The sequence below is a fragment of the Triticum dicoccoides genome, chromosome 7A (genome assembly GCF_002162155.2).
Source record: "Triticum dicoccoides isolate Atlit2015 ecotype Zavitan chromosome 7A, WEW_v2.0, whole genome shotgun sequence".
NCBI classification, from domain to species: Eukaryota; Viridiplantae; Streptophyta; class Magnoliopsida; order Poales; family Poaceae; genus Triticum; species Triticum dicoccoides.
In genome coordinates, this window is record NC_041392.1 from 89,818,085 (window position 1) to 89,839,266 (window position 21,182).

The 21,182-nt window shown below is 43.2% G+C and overlaps 1 protein-coding gene across 1 annotated transcript in view; it reads left to right on the forward strand.

Moving 5' to 3' along the window:
* The first annotated feature begins 14,024 nt into the window (after positions 1-14,024).
* LOC119328702 (uncharacterized WD repeat-containing protein C2A9.03-like) overlaps positions 14,025-21,182 on the forward strand; it is an 8,460-nt gene continuing 1,302 nt past the window's right edge. Inside the window, exons 1-9 of the mRNA XM_037601675.1 lie at positions 14,025-14,403; positions 14,506-14,703; positions 15,970-16,137; positions 16,228-16,314; positions 19,369-19,503; positions 19,636-19,746; positions 20,446-20,537; positions 20,621-20,726; positions 20,818-20,904. Of these exons, the coding sequence (XP_037457572.1) occupies positions 14,521-14,703; positions 15,970-16,137; positions 16,228-16,314; positions 19,369-19,503; positions 19,636-19,746; positions 20,446-20,537; positions 20,621-20,726; positions 20,818-20,904 (969 nt within the window). The 5' untranslated portion in view covers positions 14,025-14,403; positions 14,506-14,520. The remainder of the gene's footprint in view (positions 14,404-14,505; positions 14,704-15,969; positions 16,138-16,227; positions 16,315-19,368; positions 19,504-19,635; positions 19,747-20,445; positions 20,538-20,620; positions 20,727-20,817; positions 20,905-21,182) is intronic.

Sequence of the window (21,182 nt, forward strand, 5' to 3'; positions counted from 1 at the left end):
TTCTTGACGTCTACTAATATTACCAATTCTTTAACATTCATCACAAGATAAGACAAACTTACGGGAATCCTTGAAGAGAGTAGGCCAATAAAAACCAGATTGCAGTACCTTATGTGCAGTTCTATCTCCAGCATGGTGTCCTCCATAAGCTTCGGAGTGACACTTGCGTAGGATCTGTTCCTGTTCATGCTCAGGTACACAACGTCTAATAACACCATCTACTCCTTCTTTATAGAGATGTGGGTCATCCCAAAAGTAATGCCTCAAATCATAGAAGAACTTTTTCTTTTGCTGGTATGTGAAACTAGGTGGTATAAACTTAGCAACAATGTAATTAGCATAATCAGCATACCATAGAGCAGTATGAGAAGCATTTATGACATTTAATTGCTCATGAGGAAAGCTATCATCAATAGGTAGTGGGTCATCAAGCACATTTTCTAACCTAGACAGGTTGTCTGCAACGGGGTTCTCAGCTCCTTTTCTATCAACAATATGCAAATCAAATTCTTGTAGCAAGAGAACCCATCTAATAAGTCTAGGTTTAGCATCTTTCTTTTCTATAAGATATTTAATAGCAGCATGATCAGTGTGAATAGTTACTTTAGAATCAACAATATAAGGTTGATACGTCTCCGTCGTATCTACTTTTCCAAACACTTTTGCCCTTGTTTTGGACTCTAACTTGTATGATTTGAATGGAACTAACCCGGACTGACGCTGTTTTCAGCAGAATTGCCATGGTGTTGTTTTATGTGCAGAAAACAAAAGTTCTCGGAATGACCTGAAACTCCACGGAATATCTTAGAATAAATAATAAAAAATCCTCGCCAAAGATGAAGACCAGGGGGCCCACACCCTGTCCACGAGGGTGGGGGGCACGCCCCTCCCCCCTGGGCGCGCCCCCTACCTCGTGGGCCCCCTGGTGGCCCTCCGACGCCAACTCCAACTCTATATATTGGCTTTCGAGGAGAAAAAAATCAGAGAGAAAGTTTCATCGCGTTTTACGATACGGAGCCGCCGCCAAGCCCTAATCTCTCTCGGGAGGGCTGATCTGGAGTCCGTTCGGGGCTCCGGAGAGGGGGATTCGTCGCCGTCGTCATTATCAACCATCCTCCATCACCAATTTCATGATGCTCACCGCCGTGCGTGAGTAATTGCGTCATAGGCTTGCTGGACGGTGATGGGTTGGATGAGATTTATCATGTAATCGAGTTAGTTTTGTTAGGGTTTGATCCCTAGTATCCACTATGTTCTGAGATTGATGTTGCTATGACTTTGCTATGCTTAATGCTTGTCACTAGGGCCCGAGTGCCATGATTTCAGATTTGAACCTATTATGTTTTCATGAATATATGTGAGTTCTAGATCCTATCTTGCAAGTCTATAGTCACCTACTATGTGTTATGATCCGGCAACCCCGAAGTGACAATAATCGGGACCATTCCCGGTGATGACCATAGTTTGAGGAGTTCATGTATTCACTATGTGTTAATGCTTTGTTCCGATTCTCTATTAAAAGGAGGCCTTAATATCCCTTAGTTTCCAATAGGACCCTGCTGCCACGGGAGGGTAGGACAAAAGATGTCATGCAAGTTCTTTTCCATAAGCATGTATGACTATTTACGGAATACATGCCTACATTATATTGATGAACTGGAGCTAGTTCTGTGTCACCCTATGTTATTACTATTACATGATGAACCACATCCGGCATAATTATCCATCATTGATCCGGTGCCTACGAGTTTTCCATATACTGGTTTACGCTTATTTACTTTTCCGTTGCTACTGTTACAATCACTACAAAAATACCAAAAACATTACTTTTGCTGTCTTTACTTTGTTACCGTTACCACCACTATCATATTACTTTGCTACTAAACACTTTGCTGCAGATACTAAGTTTCCAGGTGTGGTTGAATTGACAACTCAGCTGCTAATACTTGAGAATATTCTTTGGCTCCCCTTGTGTCGAATCAACAAATTTGGGTTGAATACTCTACCCTCGAAAACTGTTGCGATCCCCTATACTTGTGGGTTATCAAAGGTCTAAACTTATCACAAGTAAATACAACCGCTAAGAATTCTTTTTCAGTAGTAGCATAATTTCTTTGAGCATTGTCTAAAGTTTTACTAGCATATTGAATAACATTTACTTTCTTATCAACTCTTTGTCCTAGAACAACACCTACAGCATAATCACTAGCATCACACATAATTTCAAAGGGTAAATTCCAATCAGGTGGCTGAACAATAGGTGCAGAAATCAATGCTTTCTTAAGTATTTCAAATGCTTCTACACAATCATCATCAAAAACAAATGGTATATCTTTTTGTAATAAATTAGACAGAGGACGAGAGATTTTTGAGAAGTCCTTAATGAACCTCCTATAAAAACTAGCATGACCAAGGAAACTTCTTATACCTTTGATGTCCTTGGGACATGGCATCTTTTCAATACCATCAATCTTGGCTTTATCAACTTCAATACCTCTTTCAGAAACTTTATGCCCCAAGACAATACATTCATTAACCATAAAGTGGCACTTTTCCCAATTCAAGACAAGATTAGTTTCTTCACATCTCTGCAAAACTCGATCAAGGTTGCTCAAGCAATCATCAAAAGAAGATCCATAGACGGAAAAGTCATCCATGAAAACCTCACAAATCTTTTCACAAAAGTGAGAGAATATAGCCATCATGCATCTTTGAAATGTAGCAGGTGCATTACATAAACCAAAAGGCATACGTCTATAAGCAAAAGTACCAAAAGAGCATGTAAAAATAGTCTTTGATTGATCTTTGGCTGACACAGGTATTTGAGAGAAACCGGAATAACCATCTAGAAAGCAAATATGTGTATGTTTGAATAATCTTTCTAGCATTTGATCGATAAAAAGGTAAGGGGTAATGATCCTTTTTAGTTGCCTTATTTAATTTGCAGAAATCAATTACCATCCTATAACCTGTAATAATTCTTTGAGGAATCAATTCATCTTTATCATTAGGAACAACAGTAATGCCTCCCTTCTTAGGGACACAATGGACAGGGCTTACCCATCGACTATCAGCAACGGGATAAATTATACCTGCCTCAAGGAGCTTTAGTATCTCCTTTCTTACCACTTCTTTCATTTTAGGATTCAGCCGGCATTGATGATCGCGAACTAGTTTAGCATCTTCTTCCAAATTAATTTTATGTTGACATAAAGTGGGACTAATGCCCTTAAGATCATCAAGAGTATACCCAATAGCAGCACAGTGCTTCTTCAGAGTTTTCAATAATCTCTCTTCTTCATGCTCTGAAAGGTTAGCACTAATAATAACATGATATATCTTTTTCTCATCAAGATAAGCATATTTAAGAGTATCAGGCAACGGTTTAAGCTCAAACACGGGATCACCCTTGGGTGGAGGAGGATCCCCTAGGATTTCAACAGGTAAATTGTTTTTCAGAATAGGTTCCTGTTTAAAGAATACCTCATCTAATTCCCTTCTTTCATTCATAAACATGTCATTTTCATGGTCTAGCAAATATTGTTCTAAAGGATCACTAGGAGGTACGGCAATAGAAGCAAGACCAATAATTTCATCCTTACTAGGTAATTCTTCTTCACGGTGTTGTCTACTAAATTTAGAGAAATTAAATTCATGAGTCATATCATCTAAACCGACAGTAACAACATCTCTTTTGCAATCTATGGTAGCATTAACAGAATTTAAGAAGGGTCACCCAAATATAATGGGACAAAAGCTATCTTGTGGGGAACCAAGAACAAGAAAATCAGCAGGATATTTAGTTTTCCCACACAAGACTTCAACATCTCTAACGATTCCCATTGGTGAAATAGTATCTCTATTGGCAAGTTTAATTGTGACATCAATATCTTCTATTTCAGCAGGTGCAATTTCATGCATAATTTCTTTGTATAAGGAATGATGTATTGCACTAGCACTAGCACCCATATCACATAAGCCATGATAACAATGATATCCTATTTTAACAGAAATAACAGGCATGCCTACCACTGGTCTAGGTTTATCTTTAGCACAAGGTTTAGCAATTCTAGCAGTTTCATTACAAAAATAAATAGCATGCCCATCAATATTATCAGATAAGAGATCTTTAACAATAGCAATACTAGGTTCAACTTTAACTTGCTCAGGAGGTGTATATATTTTAATATTGCTTTTATGAACTACAGTTGAAGCTTTAGCATGATCCTTTATCCTAACAGGGAAACGTGGTTTCTCAACATAAGAAGTAGGAACAATAGGATCATTATAAGTGATAGTCTTTTCTTCAACTTTAATAGGTGCGGCTATTTTACTTCTATGGGAGGATGATATTTAAACCACTTCTCCTTGGGGAGATCAACATAAGTAGCAAAAAATTCACAGAAAGAAGCTACTATCTCAGAGTCAAGCCCATATTTAGTGCTAAATTTACGAAAAATATCGGTATCCATAAAAGATTTAACACAATCAAAACTAGGTGTCATACTTGACTCCTTACCATTGTCGAGGTCCCAATCTTCAGAGTTGTGTTTAATTCTCTCTAATAAATTCCATTTGAATTCAATAGTCTTCATCATAAAAGAGCCAGCACAAGAAGTATCAAGCATGGTGCGATTGTTACCAGAAAGTCGAGCATAAAATTTTTGAATAATCATTTCTCTTGAGAGCTCATGATTGGGGCATGAATATAACATTGATTTAAGCCTCCCCCAAGCTTGAGCGATGCTTTCTCCTTCGCGAGGCCAAAAAATATATATATAATTGCGATCACGATGAACAAGATGCATAGGATAAAACTTCTGATGAAATTCCAATTTCAATCGTTTGTAATTCCAAGACCTCATATCATCACATAGCCTATACCATGTCGATGCATCTCCCCTCAAAGATAAAGGGAAAACCTTCTTCTTAACAACATCCCCGGGTACACCTGCAAGCTTAAATAATCCACAAACTTCATCCACATATATCATGTTCATCACGATGTTTTGTTCCATCTCCTAAAAAGGATTAGCTAGCAGTTTTTCTATCATACCCGCAGGAACTTCAAAGCAAGCATTTTCATTTTCATATTCATTTTCAGTAGGTTCAATAGGTTGAGGAGCAACTCTTTGCTCTACTGGTTGGGGTGAAGATACCCCGAACAAGCCCCTCAGAGGATTACTTTCCATAGTAACAAGTGACAGTAAATTTCAGCACATTATATAATTTTTTTTCATTACCAAATTCCACCTACCAAAGGCGCTTCACTCCCCGGCAACGGCGCCAGAAAAGAGTCTTGATGACCCACAAGTATAGGATATCTATCGTAGTCCTTTCGATAAGTAAGAGTGTCGAACCCAATGAGGAGCAGAAGGAAATGATAAGCGGTTTCCAGCAAGGTATTCCCTGCAAGTACTGAAATAAGAGGTAACAGATAGTTTTGTGATAGGATAATTTGTAATGAGCAACAAGTAACAAAAGTAAATAAAGTGCAGCAAGGTGGCCCAATCCTTTTGTAGCAAAGGACAAGCCTGGAAAAACTCTTATATGATGTAAAGCGCTCCCGAGGACACATGGGAATATCGTCAAGCTAGTTTTCATCATGTTCATATGATTCGCATTCAGTACTTTGATAATTTGGTATGTGGGTGGACCGGTGCTTGGGTGCTGCCCTTACTTGGACAAGCATCCTACTTATGATTAACCTCTATTGCAAGCATCCGCAACTACAACAAAAGTATTAAGGTAAACCTAACCATATCATGAAACATATGGATCCAAATCAGCCCCTTACGAAGCAACACATAAACTAGGGTTTAAGCTTCTGTCACTCTAGCAACCCATCATCTACTTATTACTCCCCAATGCCTTCCTCTAGGCCCAAACAATGGTGAAGTGTCATGTAGTCGACGTTCACATAACACCACTAGAGGAGAGACAACATACATCTCATCAAAATATCGAACGAATACCAAATTCACATGACTACTAATAGCAAGACTTCTCCCGTGTCCTCAGGAACAAAAGTAACTACTCACAAAGCATAAACATGTTCATAATCAGAGGGGTATTAATATGCATATAGGATCTGAACATATGATCTTCCACCAATTAAACCAACTAGCATCAACTACAAGGAGTAATTAACACTACTAGCAACCTACTAGCACCAATCCCGGACTTGGAGACAAGAATTGGATACAAGAGATGAACTAGGGTTTTGAGATGAGATGGTGCTGATGAAGATGTTGATGGAGATTGCCCTCTATCGATGAGAGGAGCGTTGGTGATGACGATGGCGATGATTTCCCCCTCCGAGAGGGAAGTTTCCCCGGTAGAACAGCTTCGCCAGAGCCCTAGATTGGTTCCGCCAAGGTTCCGCCTCGTGGCGGCAGAGTTTCGTCCAAGAAGATGGCTTATGATTTTTTTCCCATCGAAGGACTCCATATAGCAGAAGATGGTCACCAGAGGGCCACCAGGGGGCCCACGAGGTAGGGGGGCGCGCCCTGGGGGGTAGGGCGCCCCCCACCCTCGTAGGTAGGGTGTGCCCCCTGGTGAGTTTCTTCCGCTGAGTATTTTTTATATATTTGGAAAACACCTTCCGTGAAGTTTCAGGACTTTTGGAGCTGTGCAAAATAGGTCTCCAATATTTGCTCATTTTCCAGCCCAGAATCCCAGCTGCCGGCATTCTCCCTCTTTATGTAAACCTTGTAAAATAAGAGAGAATAGGCATAAGTATTGTGACATAATGTGTAATAACAACCCATAATGCAATAAATATTGATATAAAAGCATGATGCAAAATGGACGTATCACTACCCTTGTTGATTCGGTTGTTTTCTTCAAATCCTCAAAAGGTGTTTATTCCTCAACTCTTCACACACTAAACACCTCACATATCATCTGTTCTTGATCTGTTTCTCTAAACAACATTTTTCTTCAAGGTTCCTCAATTGTGTGGATTTTCAAATCTGTACAACTCTGGAACCTAACTCAAAGAACGCTTAGTGAAATTCTTCAAGACTCATCTAGTCAATTTCCTCAAACTTGTTCTTTTTGCAAAAACTTCTGAGAACGCATATGACCTCTCCAAATTCTTCGCACCTATACTCTGTTCACAGGTACACATGTCCATTGCTGAATCATTAGGTTCTCATCAACTTAACTCATTTGCAGCGTTCCTCGAAGAAAAGTTGCATACCTCTTCAGAGAACTCAATTGTTAAAAACCCTCAGCTGAAGAAAATGGCAGATGGTAAGAAACCACAGAAGGGAGGAAAGAGGCCTGAGGTCAACACTGCATTTGAAATCCCTGAGGATATCTACAAGGATTATTGCACTCCTGATGAGGCCAAACGTGGCAAGGAGGACAAAAATCAGCGCAAGGTGCGCATATAAAGAATAGAAAGGAGATGGGCACGAGAATGGAGGGAGTACAGATAAGTTACTCCCAAGTATATGAAGAAATTCACTCTTAATCCTCCATGCCCAAGACCTCCTTTGGCACCTGGCCAAGAAGCTGATCCCACCTGCCTCAAGCATGGTGAGGATTATCCTGATGAATGGGCCAAGCGCCAGGCCAAGCTTGCCAGAGTAGCTAAGGAAGCAGTGAGGAAATTTAATGACGACTCTGCTGCTGCTGAGGCCTCTACAAGTAAGCCCAAGAAGGCAATGCCAAAGAAACCGGCTCATAAGCTAAGTGCTTCTACCCAAATGCCCTCGCGGCCAAGTTCCTCAGCAATGCCCTCACGACCAGTTTCTTCAAAGCCCTCACAGCCAATTCCTCAACCCGCACCAGATCCTCCAAAGTCCTCAGCTCCTCCGTCAAAGTTCTCCGTACCTGCGCATCTTGCCTCGTGCCAAAGGACAACAAGCATCTCTATTTCCCTAGGCGCCTCTGCAAGTTCTTCAGCTCCACTGCATTCTTCAACTGGCCCCACTATGCTGAAGACCAAGGAAACTACTGGACGAGGCTCTCGACCAAGTCCTCAAAAGAAGCAGGTCGCTTTTCAAGTGTCGTTTGATGAAGACGAAGCTGATGATGAAGAACTTGCTGAAATCATCAGGGACAGGCAAGTCAGGGCCGCTAGAGCCAAAGGCACAAGTGTGCCTCTGCTTTTGGATCCAAAGTTGATCCTTGATTACATTGATCTCTGGCACAAGGACCCCAACACTCCCATGCCTGATTTCAAGTTGACTCCTGGCCAAAGTTATATGTTGACTCACTTCATTCAGGAAGAGAAATGGAAATCTGAAAAGGCCAGGCAGATCAAGAAAGCGTAGTACAAAAAGGAGCGCTTCCTGAAGAAAAACGTTGTCTCTATGACAACTGAAGAACTTGTCACTATTCAATCTGAGATCAAGAAACTCAATGATGAATTTGACGCATACCATGCTGATTGGTTGGGAGCCAAGGTTCGTTTTGTGAGACTTGCTGACAACTTCACCTCCACTGTTGCAGCACAAACGCAACAAGAAATTCCTCAGGCTGCAGCATCTGCTCAGCCTACTGAAAAAATGCTAGCACCACTAATGGCACTCAGGCTGCTGAAGAAAATGCTAATTTCAGGGCTGATGACTGCATTCCAGCCACTGAAGAAATTGCCAGGGCAACCACTAGGGTTGTGCTTGAAGAAAATGAAGAAGTCAGGGCAACTGCATCAGTTGTGCCTCAAGATCTTGGACCAAATTCCTCTTCTCCTCCTGCGCCTACACCAACTCCTATCCTTCCATTTGCATCAGATGTGAAGAAGACCAAGGCTGCAGAGCGTGCAGCTGTAAAGAAAAGGAAGGCATCAACTGCATCAGATTCTTCAGCTCCGAAGAAAATGAAGCCACTGACAAGTTCCTATGACAATCCAATTGATGATGTTTCTGTCTCATCCATGCCATCAAAGGACCTTGTTCCTTTTGATGAAGAATACGTGATCCCAAGTGAATCAGGTGATGGCATTCCTTCTGCTGCTTTGTCAGAGCAGTTGGATGAAGAAATTTAAGTGGATGAAATCCCTTCAACCCCAATAATCTCATCGCACATGCCTCAATTCACTGCTGAAGAGGTCGGCGTTGAAGAAATGAATGAAGAAGATGTTGTGGACATTAGATGCAAAACTCCAGTGTTGAACGATGACTTTTGGGAAAGTCAGCACCCCAATTCTCCTTTGTTCACACCCCTTCAACAAATTCCTCAGTCCCCTGTAACCACTGAAGTTCAAATGAGATCTGAAGAACCTCGTGCCACACCATCTGTCCATGGAGAGATTCCAGCCACTAGTGCTGAAGCATGTGTAAATGAAGAATTGAAGTCCCATGCTGCCACTGAAGAAGAACCTGAAATTCCTCAGCCTGCGGAACCTAAGATCGAGATCCCTGAGGTTGTGATGCAATTGACTGACACTCCTCACCCCAAGCCAAAGGATCCCTTCTCGAAAAGCAAAAATTCAAGGCTGATAACTTCTTTGGCGAGCATGTATTCTTCACTGACTACAATCCTTATGACTCTACTCGTCTAAGGAGGAAGCGTTTCTGGACTGCCAGTCAGGCCAACTTCTATTCTTCACTGCTTTTCAACAAGGACAAAATCTTCTACCATGAGTATATTACTCACATGGACATGGAATCATTGCCTTGTTTCTCTCCTGTCCTCAGTGTGCTTCATGATGCAGGCCTCCTCAATTTTTGCTCTGACATTGTTGATTGGAATGAAGAGCTTATTCTTCAGTTCTATGCGATACTGCACATCACAGGTGATCCTGAAGATATCAACACCTAGGTCTTGGACTGGATGACCGATAACACTCATTATAAGGCACCGACATCTGAATTACTTCACGCCCTGCCCATCAGTCCACCCAGTGAAGGAGCTCGCTGCATGTACCAAGAACCTGAACTCACTGCTCATTACATGCAAGTTCTAATGAAGCCTCTGAAGCTCGGTCAAGCCCCAAGGACCAAATTCCTTGTGAAGGACTTACTCTATGTGCCCAGAACAGTCTATCGCATTCTGACGAGGACAATGAGTCCTATCAAAGGCCACGACTCATCTGATGAGGAAATAGTTGGCATCATGAAGAATCCGCTATTCAACATCATTCATAGCATTCCTGTTAATTACTATGATTTCTTCATGAGGACTCTGGCAAATGTTGCACTCTCTCCATTTGAGTTGAAGCCTTATGCTCCTTGGATTATGAGATTCCTCAGAACAAGGTATTCACTCAACTACAAGGCTGATTTTCAGAATCACCCCAGCTATCTGCCCCCGATTGAAGTCCTCAAGCAGACTTATACCTCAACTGATGAAAAGGGGAAGAAACCTGTTGTCATTGATGAAGGCATTCGTCCATTGGATGGTCAGTTTCGCAAAGCTGCATCTTATTCCACCAATGATGACTCTGCCACTCATGACTCTGCTGCAAATGCATCCAAGTCAAATCCTCAAGCCACAGCTCCCAGGGTGATGACTGGCCGTGAGCTGCTTCTTAGTCTTCACCAGAAGGTGGATCGCAACCATAAATGGGTTAAGCGTCAGTTTGGTTCAATTCTTCACAACATGACTGCTACACATAATGCAGTGAAGAAAAACCATTACTACCTCCATGAAGTTTTCGGTCGCACCTGGGCTGTCTTATCACATCTGTATGGTGAAGAAGATCTGAAGCAATTGGGTCTCAAGGAGAACTTTGACTAGTCTGCACCTCCACCGAAGAAATTCAAGAAGGTCAAAGTTCCTACCTTGGTGGCCAGTTCATATTCTTCATCCCATGACACCGACGAGTATGAAGACTTGGACGACACTACGGCAGGCCCTACAACGACAAACGACCCCAACAACGCTGGCGCTCCTCCATCAACTTGATATTCTTCAGGGGCGTTAGTCCTTATTTTCGATCCTTTTGGTCATTTGATGACAAAGGGGGAGAAATTTGAGTTAGTCTTCAAGCGGGTCTACCTATATGGGCGTTTTTTAAGTTACAACTCTCGTTCTTTTGAAGACTTTGTTGGATCGAGTTGTAATCTTAAACTCTATGATGGTCTGATACTTGTGCTGAGTCTTTCTGCATGCTTGTTCCTCATTAACGTTAATGTTCGCATGCTGAATTACATCAGTCACCATATTTCATCATGCATTTCAAATTCTTCATATTATATGTTAAATGCGTGTATGAATTACAATATATAGGGGAGATCTCCATGATTCTACTCTTCAGAGTGTGCATTGCTTCAAAAGCAAATTCCTCTCTATGCACATCTTCAAGGGGAGTTCCTCTATATCTTGCAATCAAATTTCTCAATATCAATATTTACACTTCATATGTTTATCCCCGTTGAAAACTTAACCTATATTGTCATCAATCATCAAAAAGGGGGAGATTGTAAGTGCATCTAGTGCCCTTTAGTGATTTTGGTGTATTGAAGACTTATAGGTTAAGAGACTGATGCGTTTGTGAGTGTATACAGGTCTATAAGTATATGAGGAGTTTTATATTTACAGAGAAAGTCGACCCCTAAAAATGAAGTTCTTCGACTGAAGACGTTGGATTTCTGAAGACTTTGAAAGTAAAGAAATTGATGTAATCCTGAAGACTTGGTATTCATTCGACGAACATGAAGCATGAAGACTTTTATTTTCGTAGTTTCATTTTATCTTTCTTGAGTCATAGGAAACACCGTACTGTTAAAGGGGGTCGAGGAAATACTAAGGAAAAATTTCAAAGTGATGCTCAACTCAAAATCCTACACCTACCAACCCCTTCGAGTGAAGCCATTGGAAATCTCATACAGTTCAGTCAATTCCTTCAGTGACAGAGACGAAGTTCTTCTGGTCTCTGAGGAATTTGTTCTGATTGAGGAGTTAGGAATTCGCCAGTGCGGATTGCCTACACAGTGAGGAACATGATAGCCATGAGGAATTTGATACTCAAAATTCCGACCGTTGCTGTGCTATGCGCCAGCTGTCCCAAAAATATCTACCCACCTAACGGTCATATCATTGAAGGGCATTTATGTCTTATCATGTCGGGCTGCTCCCTAGGCTATAAATAGCCGCCCCCTACAACCACTAGCTGGTTGGCTGCTCCGAGAGAAACTGACACTTATCATTTGAGAGTATCCCATCCTCCGAGGACTTTGAGTGAAAATCATCAAGTAAGGAAAAACCAAAACCAAACACCTACAAACCCCAAGTAATTGAGCATCACTAAAGAGATTGATCCCGCGTGGATCCGACGCTTGTTACCTTTGAAGACTGTGCATATTCCAGACGGTTAGGCGTCATGGTCTAGAGCATCCAAGAGGAAATTATGAATCACCGAGTGACCGAATCTGTGAAGGTTTGGAAGTCACCTGAAGATTTACCACGAGTGATTGGGCGAGGTATGTGTGACCTTAGCTCAAGGGGAATACGGTGAGGACTAAGTGTCCTGAGCTGCGTGTTCAGGACTGGGTGCCCGGAACTGTGTGTCCTCAGGTTTAAATACCTAGCCGCCCTAACCAGACGTACAACTGTCACAACAGTTGAAACCGGTCTACCAAATCATTGTCTTCACCGTGCTAACTGGTTCAATTTCCTCAACCCTTCCATTTCCTCTTATTTGTGTTGTGTGCTTGTTTATATTTGTTTGAAGACTTTGACTGAAGACTTTCTCTATTTCCTCAGTTTAATTTCTTTAGCCTGTTTGTCTTATCCTGTGTTTACGCTTTCTGTACTCTGTGCTTGTTTTCATTTCTTCATGAAGACCATGCTCATACTCTGTTATGTTTACTTCTGAGTACTTATTCCGCTGCAAGTAGTTCTTCACTTAGGAATTTCCTCACTCTGAAATTCCTCAGTGAAGAATTCATAAAAATCACCTATTCACCCCCCTCTAGTCGATATAACGCACTTTCAGCCTTCAACAAGGTAACGATGTAAAACATCGCCATTGCCAGGTATACCCAACTCGGGCTAGACCTACACTTTCACCCCGGAGCTCGAGACCAGGTGCTCAAGTAGCACCATCATCGAAGTCATTCATGGTTGTCGCCACCGCTTTTTCACGATCCCAGCAACTACATGCGATGTGACCATCGCCGCCACACAACCATCCCTCTGCATAAGACTTCATCCATAGATTGCATCTCGCCGCCGAAGCCAACCACCGGATATGCAGAGATGAAACTCACAAAAAGATCTTTCGATGGCAACCGCAATCAGCAAGGCATGGGCTGCAACTAGTCAACGACCGTCTCTGCACGCTTGTGCACATCTCAAGCGGCCATTGTATGCAGCATCCATGCACCAGCCCCCTATGCTTGTCTTGATCGTACTCCTAGCCATGGACACCAAACCAGATCGAAAGACCGAAATCACCGGCTGGCAACCAGATCGGGAGGCACCAAGCCATGGACATGATCCAGACCAGAAGGCCGGCAATTACCAGCGAACTGAGATCGGGAGGCCGACAATGCACAGTGGCGACACAGACGGCCAGATCAGGAGGCAGTCATCAAGGAAGATGGAAAAAAAACCGGACCAAAAACCGGACCATCTCTGCACGCTTGCTTCACACCATACCCCCATGTTTCAATGGTCGAACCATTTGATACCAATGACAACCAGTTTCGTTTGATCTACTGGCGTCACTCGCAACCTTTGCAAGAAACACCATGTTGCGCTCACTTGCTCTGCAACATGGGCTAAGTTGCAAAGGGCGAAGACGGCCGCGAGCCGTCCGATGAACAACAGATCCGACCGCAGAGTCGGTCGACGCGTGCAAACGCTAACGTGCTACACATTGACAGAGTATAAACTTTGGCCAAAACCAAACACACCAACAGTTATAATCTTACTAACAAATTACAGTCCACAAAGGGGCGGCGCTTGCGTGCTCCCACCCCCTCCTGCCCTAGAAAAACGGTGTTTGTTTAGTTTAGTGCGCCCCTCGCAGAAAAACACATGACGGGAAGAATAGAAAAGTAGGGTACCATCAACCATGGGTGTCGTCAATCATCATACTCCTACTCCGACTCCTACTCCGACTCGTTGTGCGGCTTCTAGAGGCTCCGTCTAGAGGCTCCGTCCGTGTGTATATGTACAGCGCGGGCGGCCTGATCCCTCCCCAACATCCATCCGCCGTCGCCGTCAAATTGTGGATCGAGCGAGCGGAGGCCTTGCCGTCTAGAGCCTCGCTTCGCCGCACGGCACAAAAAGGGGAGCGCCAGCCCGCCCAGCCGCGCTGCCCTCCTCCCCTCCACACGTCTCTGCCCCCTCCCACCCCCCGCCGCCGACGCAGCTCATCCCTCTCCATCTCCTCCCCTCGCCCGCCAATCCGCGCTCCCCCGGCCCGTCCCTGCCCTACGCGCCCGGCGCCGCCCCGCCCTGCCCTGCTCCGCGCAGCAGACGCAGCGCAGCACAGCACAGGTACGGCTCTGGTTGCTTCGCGCCCCGAGGCGCGGGTCCTCTGAGTGGGTTTGTCTGTGTCCGCGTGGGTTTGATCTGAGCGGTTTGGTTTGATGCGCGCAGGTGGTTGGTTGATTCATGGCCGCCAGCGTGCGGGAAGGTGCGGCGGCGGCGGCGGCTGCGGGGCACGCGGCGGACGATTACGACGTCTCGGACGGCGAGATGGACGTCGACGTCGAGGCCGGCAGCGAGCTCCAGCACGCCGGCGACGACCGGAGGGACGGCGACGGCGACGGCGACGGCGACGACGAGTACGCGCTGGTGGGTAACCACTTCCTTCTGGGTTGATGTCGCGGTGGTGTTGGTGGTTCCGCCGCTTGTTTTCTCTGAATCGCGAATCTGAGCCTGCGCCTGCTAGTCCGCTTCCGTTATTTGATTGATTGATTGATTGGCTGTCCGAGGTTCCTTTCTCTTCATAGTATGATTCGGAGTCGAGCGTGGTATTGTTTAGGGTGTTCAGGAGTTTATTATCAGTGGCTTGCCTGTCCTTGTTAGTGCAGCGGCTGGTTCTTCAGAAAAAGAATCATGGGCACAATTAGGTTCGTCCTGAAATCCGATCGCGGTGGCAAGTTCGCAGTGCCGCGGTTTCAGCTTAGTTTTCTAGTACTAGTATGTTTACCACTTCTACCTGGTGGGTGAGAGTTATCCGTTTTATAAGTTAAAAGTCGCGGTAGTTTGCTATGCTATGACAAAGTAGAGAAACATAACTTGCCATCAACAGAACAACTAGTATATATTCTAAAAAAGAACCACTATATTATGCGAGGGGCGCAATCACTCATTTTAAACATGCGTGTGTCGCGAGAGGAACCTTAGTCCAGTGATTATGCTCAAAAGGGTGCGGAAAGGCTACTTTTAGACCGGGGCTAGTTTTACAGTGCTGATTTTTTCCTCACCTAGTCTTTGGGTGCTGAATTCAATATTTATGATAAGGGGGTGACTTGATGTCAATGGTGCTTGTGGAGCAGATTGGTATCGCCCAATCATCCAGCTCGAATTTGCTACTTGTGTTTATCTCCAGCCAATAATGATCTGGCTCACCATTCCCTGTAACGTCGTTTTCACAAGTGGCATACACTGCATAATTTTCAATGCCCCACTTTGCCAGGCGTTGTAGATGCGATGTTTCAGTGCCTTTTGAATTGGCTAAGACCAAAGAGCATAAAACATGACTTTCTACTAGAAAAAAAAGGATCCGTGTCTTTGGCCTTGTTGATTATTCAACTGCTGAATAAAAATTAGCGCATGGGGCCGCCATGTTTTGGCGTATGCATGAGAACTATTTATGTGGCCATACCTGAGTCTATCTAATCATCAAGATCACGACATGGTTGAATAAATTGTGACTGATGTAGCTCATTAAGGATAAATAATTGCTTTAAAAATACTTTGTGTTATTTTTCCCTTTTGATATTTTAAAGGCTTGGCGAAATTATAATATTGTTCAGGCCTAGTATTTTCCGGTGCTTATATAAAAATATCTTAGTATTAAGCTAAAGTGTATTGATATTTGACTATTTTCTACAGCTCAGTAGGATAACTGACACGTCAGCAGCTGAAGCAAGGGCAGGAAAGGATATACAAGGTATACCATGGGAGAGGTTACAAATCACCAGGCAGGATTACAGAAAAGCTAGGTTGGAACAGTACAAGAACTATGAGAACTTCCCTCAGTCCGGAGAGCTCATGGATAAGGTCTTAATTAATATCAATTGTATCTGTCAATGTTTACTCTGTTTTCTAGATGATCAAATTTCCTAAAAGGATCCTCTGAAATGTTAATAGTTGTGCAAGCAAGTGGAGAGCAGCAGCAAGTACTATGAATTTCAATACAACACTCGGATAGTGAAACCCTCAATTCTCCATTTTCAGGTTAGTTGTGATCTGTCTTCTGTTTAATGCAGGATTTGTAGTATGGCATACTTGTTACATCCATTAGCATTACATTATATGGACTTCCGTTTTCCTTCTTCCGCATTAGCATTTATTGTGCTTTCTTTGCAAAGTTCCGTGTCTTATCTGTATCCATATCAACAAGAAGTCTGAAAAGATAACTTAGTTTCCTTTTTTTGTGGGATCTCTGGTTTAAGGGTTCCACTAGAATGGTTTAACTTTATAAATTGTACTGCAGCTTTGAATTAAATGCTGCAGTGGTTACATAGAGTTTCGCATGAAACTGTTAAAAGGATTATAACCCTGAAAATGGGCAATGGAGGTTATTGTGGATTTATAAAGCACTGGTTGATTTGGAACATAGCTGGATATCTGTATCAATTATGTTAACTCAGCTCAAGGCCCGTGATGCAAATACAAAGTTATTCCACCTCCGTGCAATGGGTGGCAGCGCAAAAATCATATTCCTTTCCTCCACTCGGGCACTTCTGTGGTATCTGATCATAGAGATAAAGCTGATTTGCTCCTCAACCACTTCTGTTTGCTTCCTGGCATGAGTGAGGGCAGAGCCTTCCAACTCGATGGTGATTTCCTGCAGCTGCCTAGGGCAAATCCGAGTCACTGAGACCCTCCTTTCACCATGGATGAGCTCAAGGTGGCCATTAAGGATATCCCTTCTGAAAAAATCCCTGCCCCTGTTGGTTTTATAGGTTTATTCTTCAAAAAGTGCTGGAGCATTATCAAGTTCGACCTGCTCAGTGCTCTTAACCAGCCGTTTGCAGTTAATGTCCAACATTGGAATTTGCTGAACACTGCTCACGTTGCGCTTATGCTGAAGAAATTGCTGACCTGCTGATTATAAACAGATCAGTTTATTGCAAAGCGTGATGAAGGTTCTCAGAAAATTGCTTGCCCTACGCCTTGCCCCTGAGCTGAATGATCTTATCTCTCCATGTCAAAGTGCTTTCCTTAAGAGATGCATCCAGGGCAATTTCCTACATGTACAGAACCTGATTCACACCTAAATCAGACCGAATCAAAGCCTGCCCTCTTCCTCCTCAAGCTGGATATTGCAAAAGCCTTTGATTCGGTCTGATTTAGGTGTTTTTCTAGCGAGTCCTGGTAATGGGCTAGACGGCGTATTTTTTTAAGCCTTTGATTCTGTCGGTTTCAAGGCGCAGTTTGGATTCGGGCAGAAGTGGAGAGATCTTATTGCTGTATCTTTGGCTTCCACCTCTTCCTGTGTCCTCAACGGTGTACCTGGCATTCCTTTCCTGCATTGACTACCTCCGCCAGGGTGACCCTTTGTCGCCTCTCCTATTCTTGATATTGCCATCGAGCCGTTGAAGATCCTCAAAAGGGTGACGAACGATGGAATTCTGAGTCAGCTGTCCAGCCGCCATGCAAGGTTCCGTGTTAGTATCTGTGCTGATGATGTCGCCTTGTTCATCAACCCTGTGAGAAGCGAGGTGGATGCCCTGCACTCTGTTCTTGCTGCTTTTGGTGATGTTTCCGGCCTGCGGACAAGTTTCTCAGAATCAACTTCCTTCCATATCCACTGCCCCAACCTGGATATCAATGACACTTTGGCATCCTTCTTGCGTGATCTGGGCTCCCTGCCCTGTTCCTATCTCGGGCTGCCTAGTACTAGGTAACCCAGTAAATTTCAGATCCAACCTGTCCTCTACATTGGCTGCTAAGCTTGCGTGATGGAAAGGAAAGCTTACGACTAAGGCAGGTTGTCTGGCTTTGATAAACTCTGTTTTCACCTCCATCACCACCTACTTTATGACCATTTTCCAGCCAAGCAAGCGGGGTTTCAAGCGTTTTGACAAAATCGGACGCAGCTTCCTCTGGTCTGGCGATGAGGAGGCAAGGGAGCTCAATTTGCTCTTGCCTAAGCAATTCGGAGGTTATCAAAAATCTGGAAAGACCGCTAAATTCTGGACTGATAGTTGGCTTAACGGTGTGTCTCCCAAACCTTGGCCCCTGGCCTGTTCATACTGGCCCGGAGGAAAAAACTTACTGTTGCAGAGGGGCTCTATGAGGGACGCTGGATGAAGGGACTTCAAAGATCGAACTCTGAACAAGGCCTTCACTCCTTTGCCCAATAATTGCATCAGCTGCAATCCGTATGTAGTCCATATAGAAATCTCTAAAAAGACTTATATTTAGGAACGGAGGAACGGAGGGAGTATCAATCTTTGCCCACAGCCGGATTCAATTCTCTGGAAATGGACTGAAGATAATACCAACACCGCCTCCTCAGCTTTCTTTATCAATTGTACGGCATGATTCCAAGGCCTGAACTCTTCAGAATCTGGCAACTCAAGATGGAGCCCAAGGTGATTTTTTTTTGGCTATCTGGCATCTGCACCGGATTGGTTACTAATGGTGGATCACCTGCAAGCCCGGGGTTGGCCACATGGTGATTGGTGTGCTCTGCACGACCAAATTCTTGAACCTGCGGTGCACCTATTCTGTCTGTGCCCTTTCTTTAGGAAAGTCTGCCACCTGACCTGTCGCAAGCACCCGAACCTGAGGCCTAGGATTTCTTATCTTCAGCGCTTGATGTCATCTTGGTGAAGCGCTTTAGCTTCTGGTCCTAAGAAGGCTGCGGTGACGACGTCTTTTGCTGCTTGGCATATCTGAATGAGGGCAATAAAATTATGTTCTCCAACCAAACCCTTAATCTCCACACCAGGTTGGTTGCCTCATGGAGGAAAGCCTCCAGTCTGTAACTGGCCCCTTGCACAAACAGTGTTTATCCCTTGTACATGCAGCACACTTGTTTAGCAATTGGTCTCTCCGACTCTTGTGCTCTTGCACCTGTACATACACTATCCGCTTATAATCTATAATGCAGCAGCAGAACTCCTGCCAGTTACAGTAAAAAATGATGTAAACTCAATGTGTTTGTCTGCATTGTATTATATCTGCCTCATTCTCTACTGAAGATCAGGCCAATTAGATGCATCTAGTCATATGATTCTTAATGCTGCTCACACTGATCAACCCTTTTTTTCCTTGTAGCTCCGGAATTTGTTATGGGCAACTTCAAAGCATGATGTTTATTTCATGTCGAATTCCACAGTAGGCCACTGGTCGTCATTGTCTCACAAAATGACAGATGTTCTTGATTTCTCAGGGCATGTTGCTCCAGCAAAGGTTTTCCTCTTTTAAAGTTCCTGGTGCTTCCTTCTGATCAGTTACTCTTATTTTTTCTCCCAAGTTTGACGTTCTGTTTGTTGATTTATACCGATTATGCAAGTAACCTATATTAATTTGTTGGTTACACAGAAACACCCTGGCTGTGCACTAGAAGGGTTTACTGGCGTTCAAGTTAGCACACTTGCAGTAAATGAGGGTTTGTTGGTCGCTGGTGGTTTTCAAGGAGAACTAGTTTGCAAGGTAAGGTGTTAGGCAGTGTTACTATTACCGTAACCTCCACTTGAATTCTATATCTGCTGCATTTTGTTTTCTTCCAATTTTCTTCTATTTGTGCTAAGTATTTTATATCGGAAGTTACAAAATGGTCAGAAAGCATCCTTATGCCTGTTTGAAATAAAGGTTTTTGTTATATTTTATAGGAATATAATCCTCTAGAAAATTTCCCTATGAAGTTCTTTTTGTGATTGTTGGATTAGCTTTGAAAAAATCCTATATGAACTCTTCCTTCACCTTTGGAGAGTTTGAAACATCTAGTCAACCTCATGTTTTCAGTAAGAAGTTCAACCTCTTCTTTCTCTAGTCAAGAAGTATTTGCCTGTAAAGTTCAGGTGGACCTTCCAGACAGATATTTTAACTCCCGTAAAAAATCCAGGAGACATGATATCCAATTCCTGTGGTTTTACTATTTTTACGTCTTTCCACTCTGCATTCTAAACTGGTCATATCTCCCTTCTGTTGTTAGGCTGACATATACTCCCTTAGTATATAGGCAGCAGAGTAGGAATGAGAAACAAAAGAGACACTGCATAAGGGAGTAGTATATACTTATATAGGCAGCAGATTGGCCTTAGTTTCTCTTTAATCGAATACCTGATTTATATAAATGGTAAATCATGAATAGCAGGCTTACATGCTCTGCATTTCTTTGTATTTATTCAGAGTCTAGGAGAACGTGATGTTAAGTTCTGCACAAGGACTACTTTGAGTGACAATGCTATCACAAATGCTATGGATATACACAGATCTACAAGGTAAAAAATTCACTTGCAGGCCTCGCATCTGAAGTTGTAGATATTGTTATAGAAATCTGAAGGTTTGCAAAATACTCATGCAGTGGAAGCTTGCGCATTACGGTATCGAATAATGATTCTGGTGTTCGTGAATTCGACATGGACAGATTTCAGCTCTTGAATCACTTCCGTTTTAACTGGCCAGTGAATGTAAGTTCTATCTCTTCAAGATCACATAAAGATTTCAGGTTATTGTACCTTTCTTAACCGTTCCCCTTACCTGTCGTTTCCCCAATGACAGCACACATCTGTGAGCCCGGACAAGAAACTTTTGGCAGTAGTTGGAGATGACCGGGACGCTCTTCTTGTTGATTCACGAAATGGCAAGGTATTTGGCTAGTTGTATATGCTTGTTATCAGCCATTGTCTTTTGTAGGTATCTCAGATTTTATTATGTTGGTTTAATTTTATTATTGGCTCCTTGCATTACTAATAAAGTGAGATGTAATCACCTTAATTATATTTATGACTGCATTGAAAGGGTTTCTTGGTGTATTCTTTTTCTTGGACTTCCATTCCTACTGTGGAGAATGATGTACATGCATCAGTCTTCCTTGTTTCCATGCATAGGGCACTAGTCATCAGATTCTCCATTTTACCCCCCCC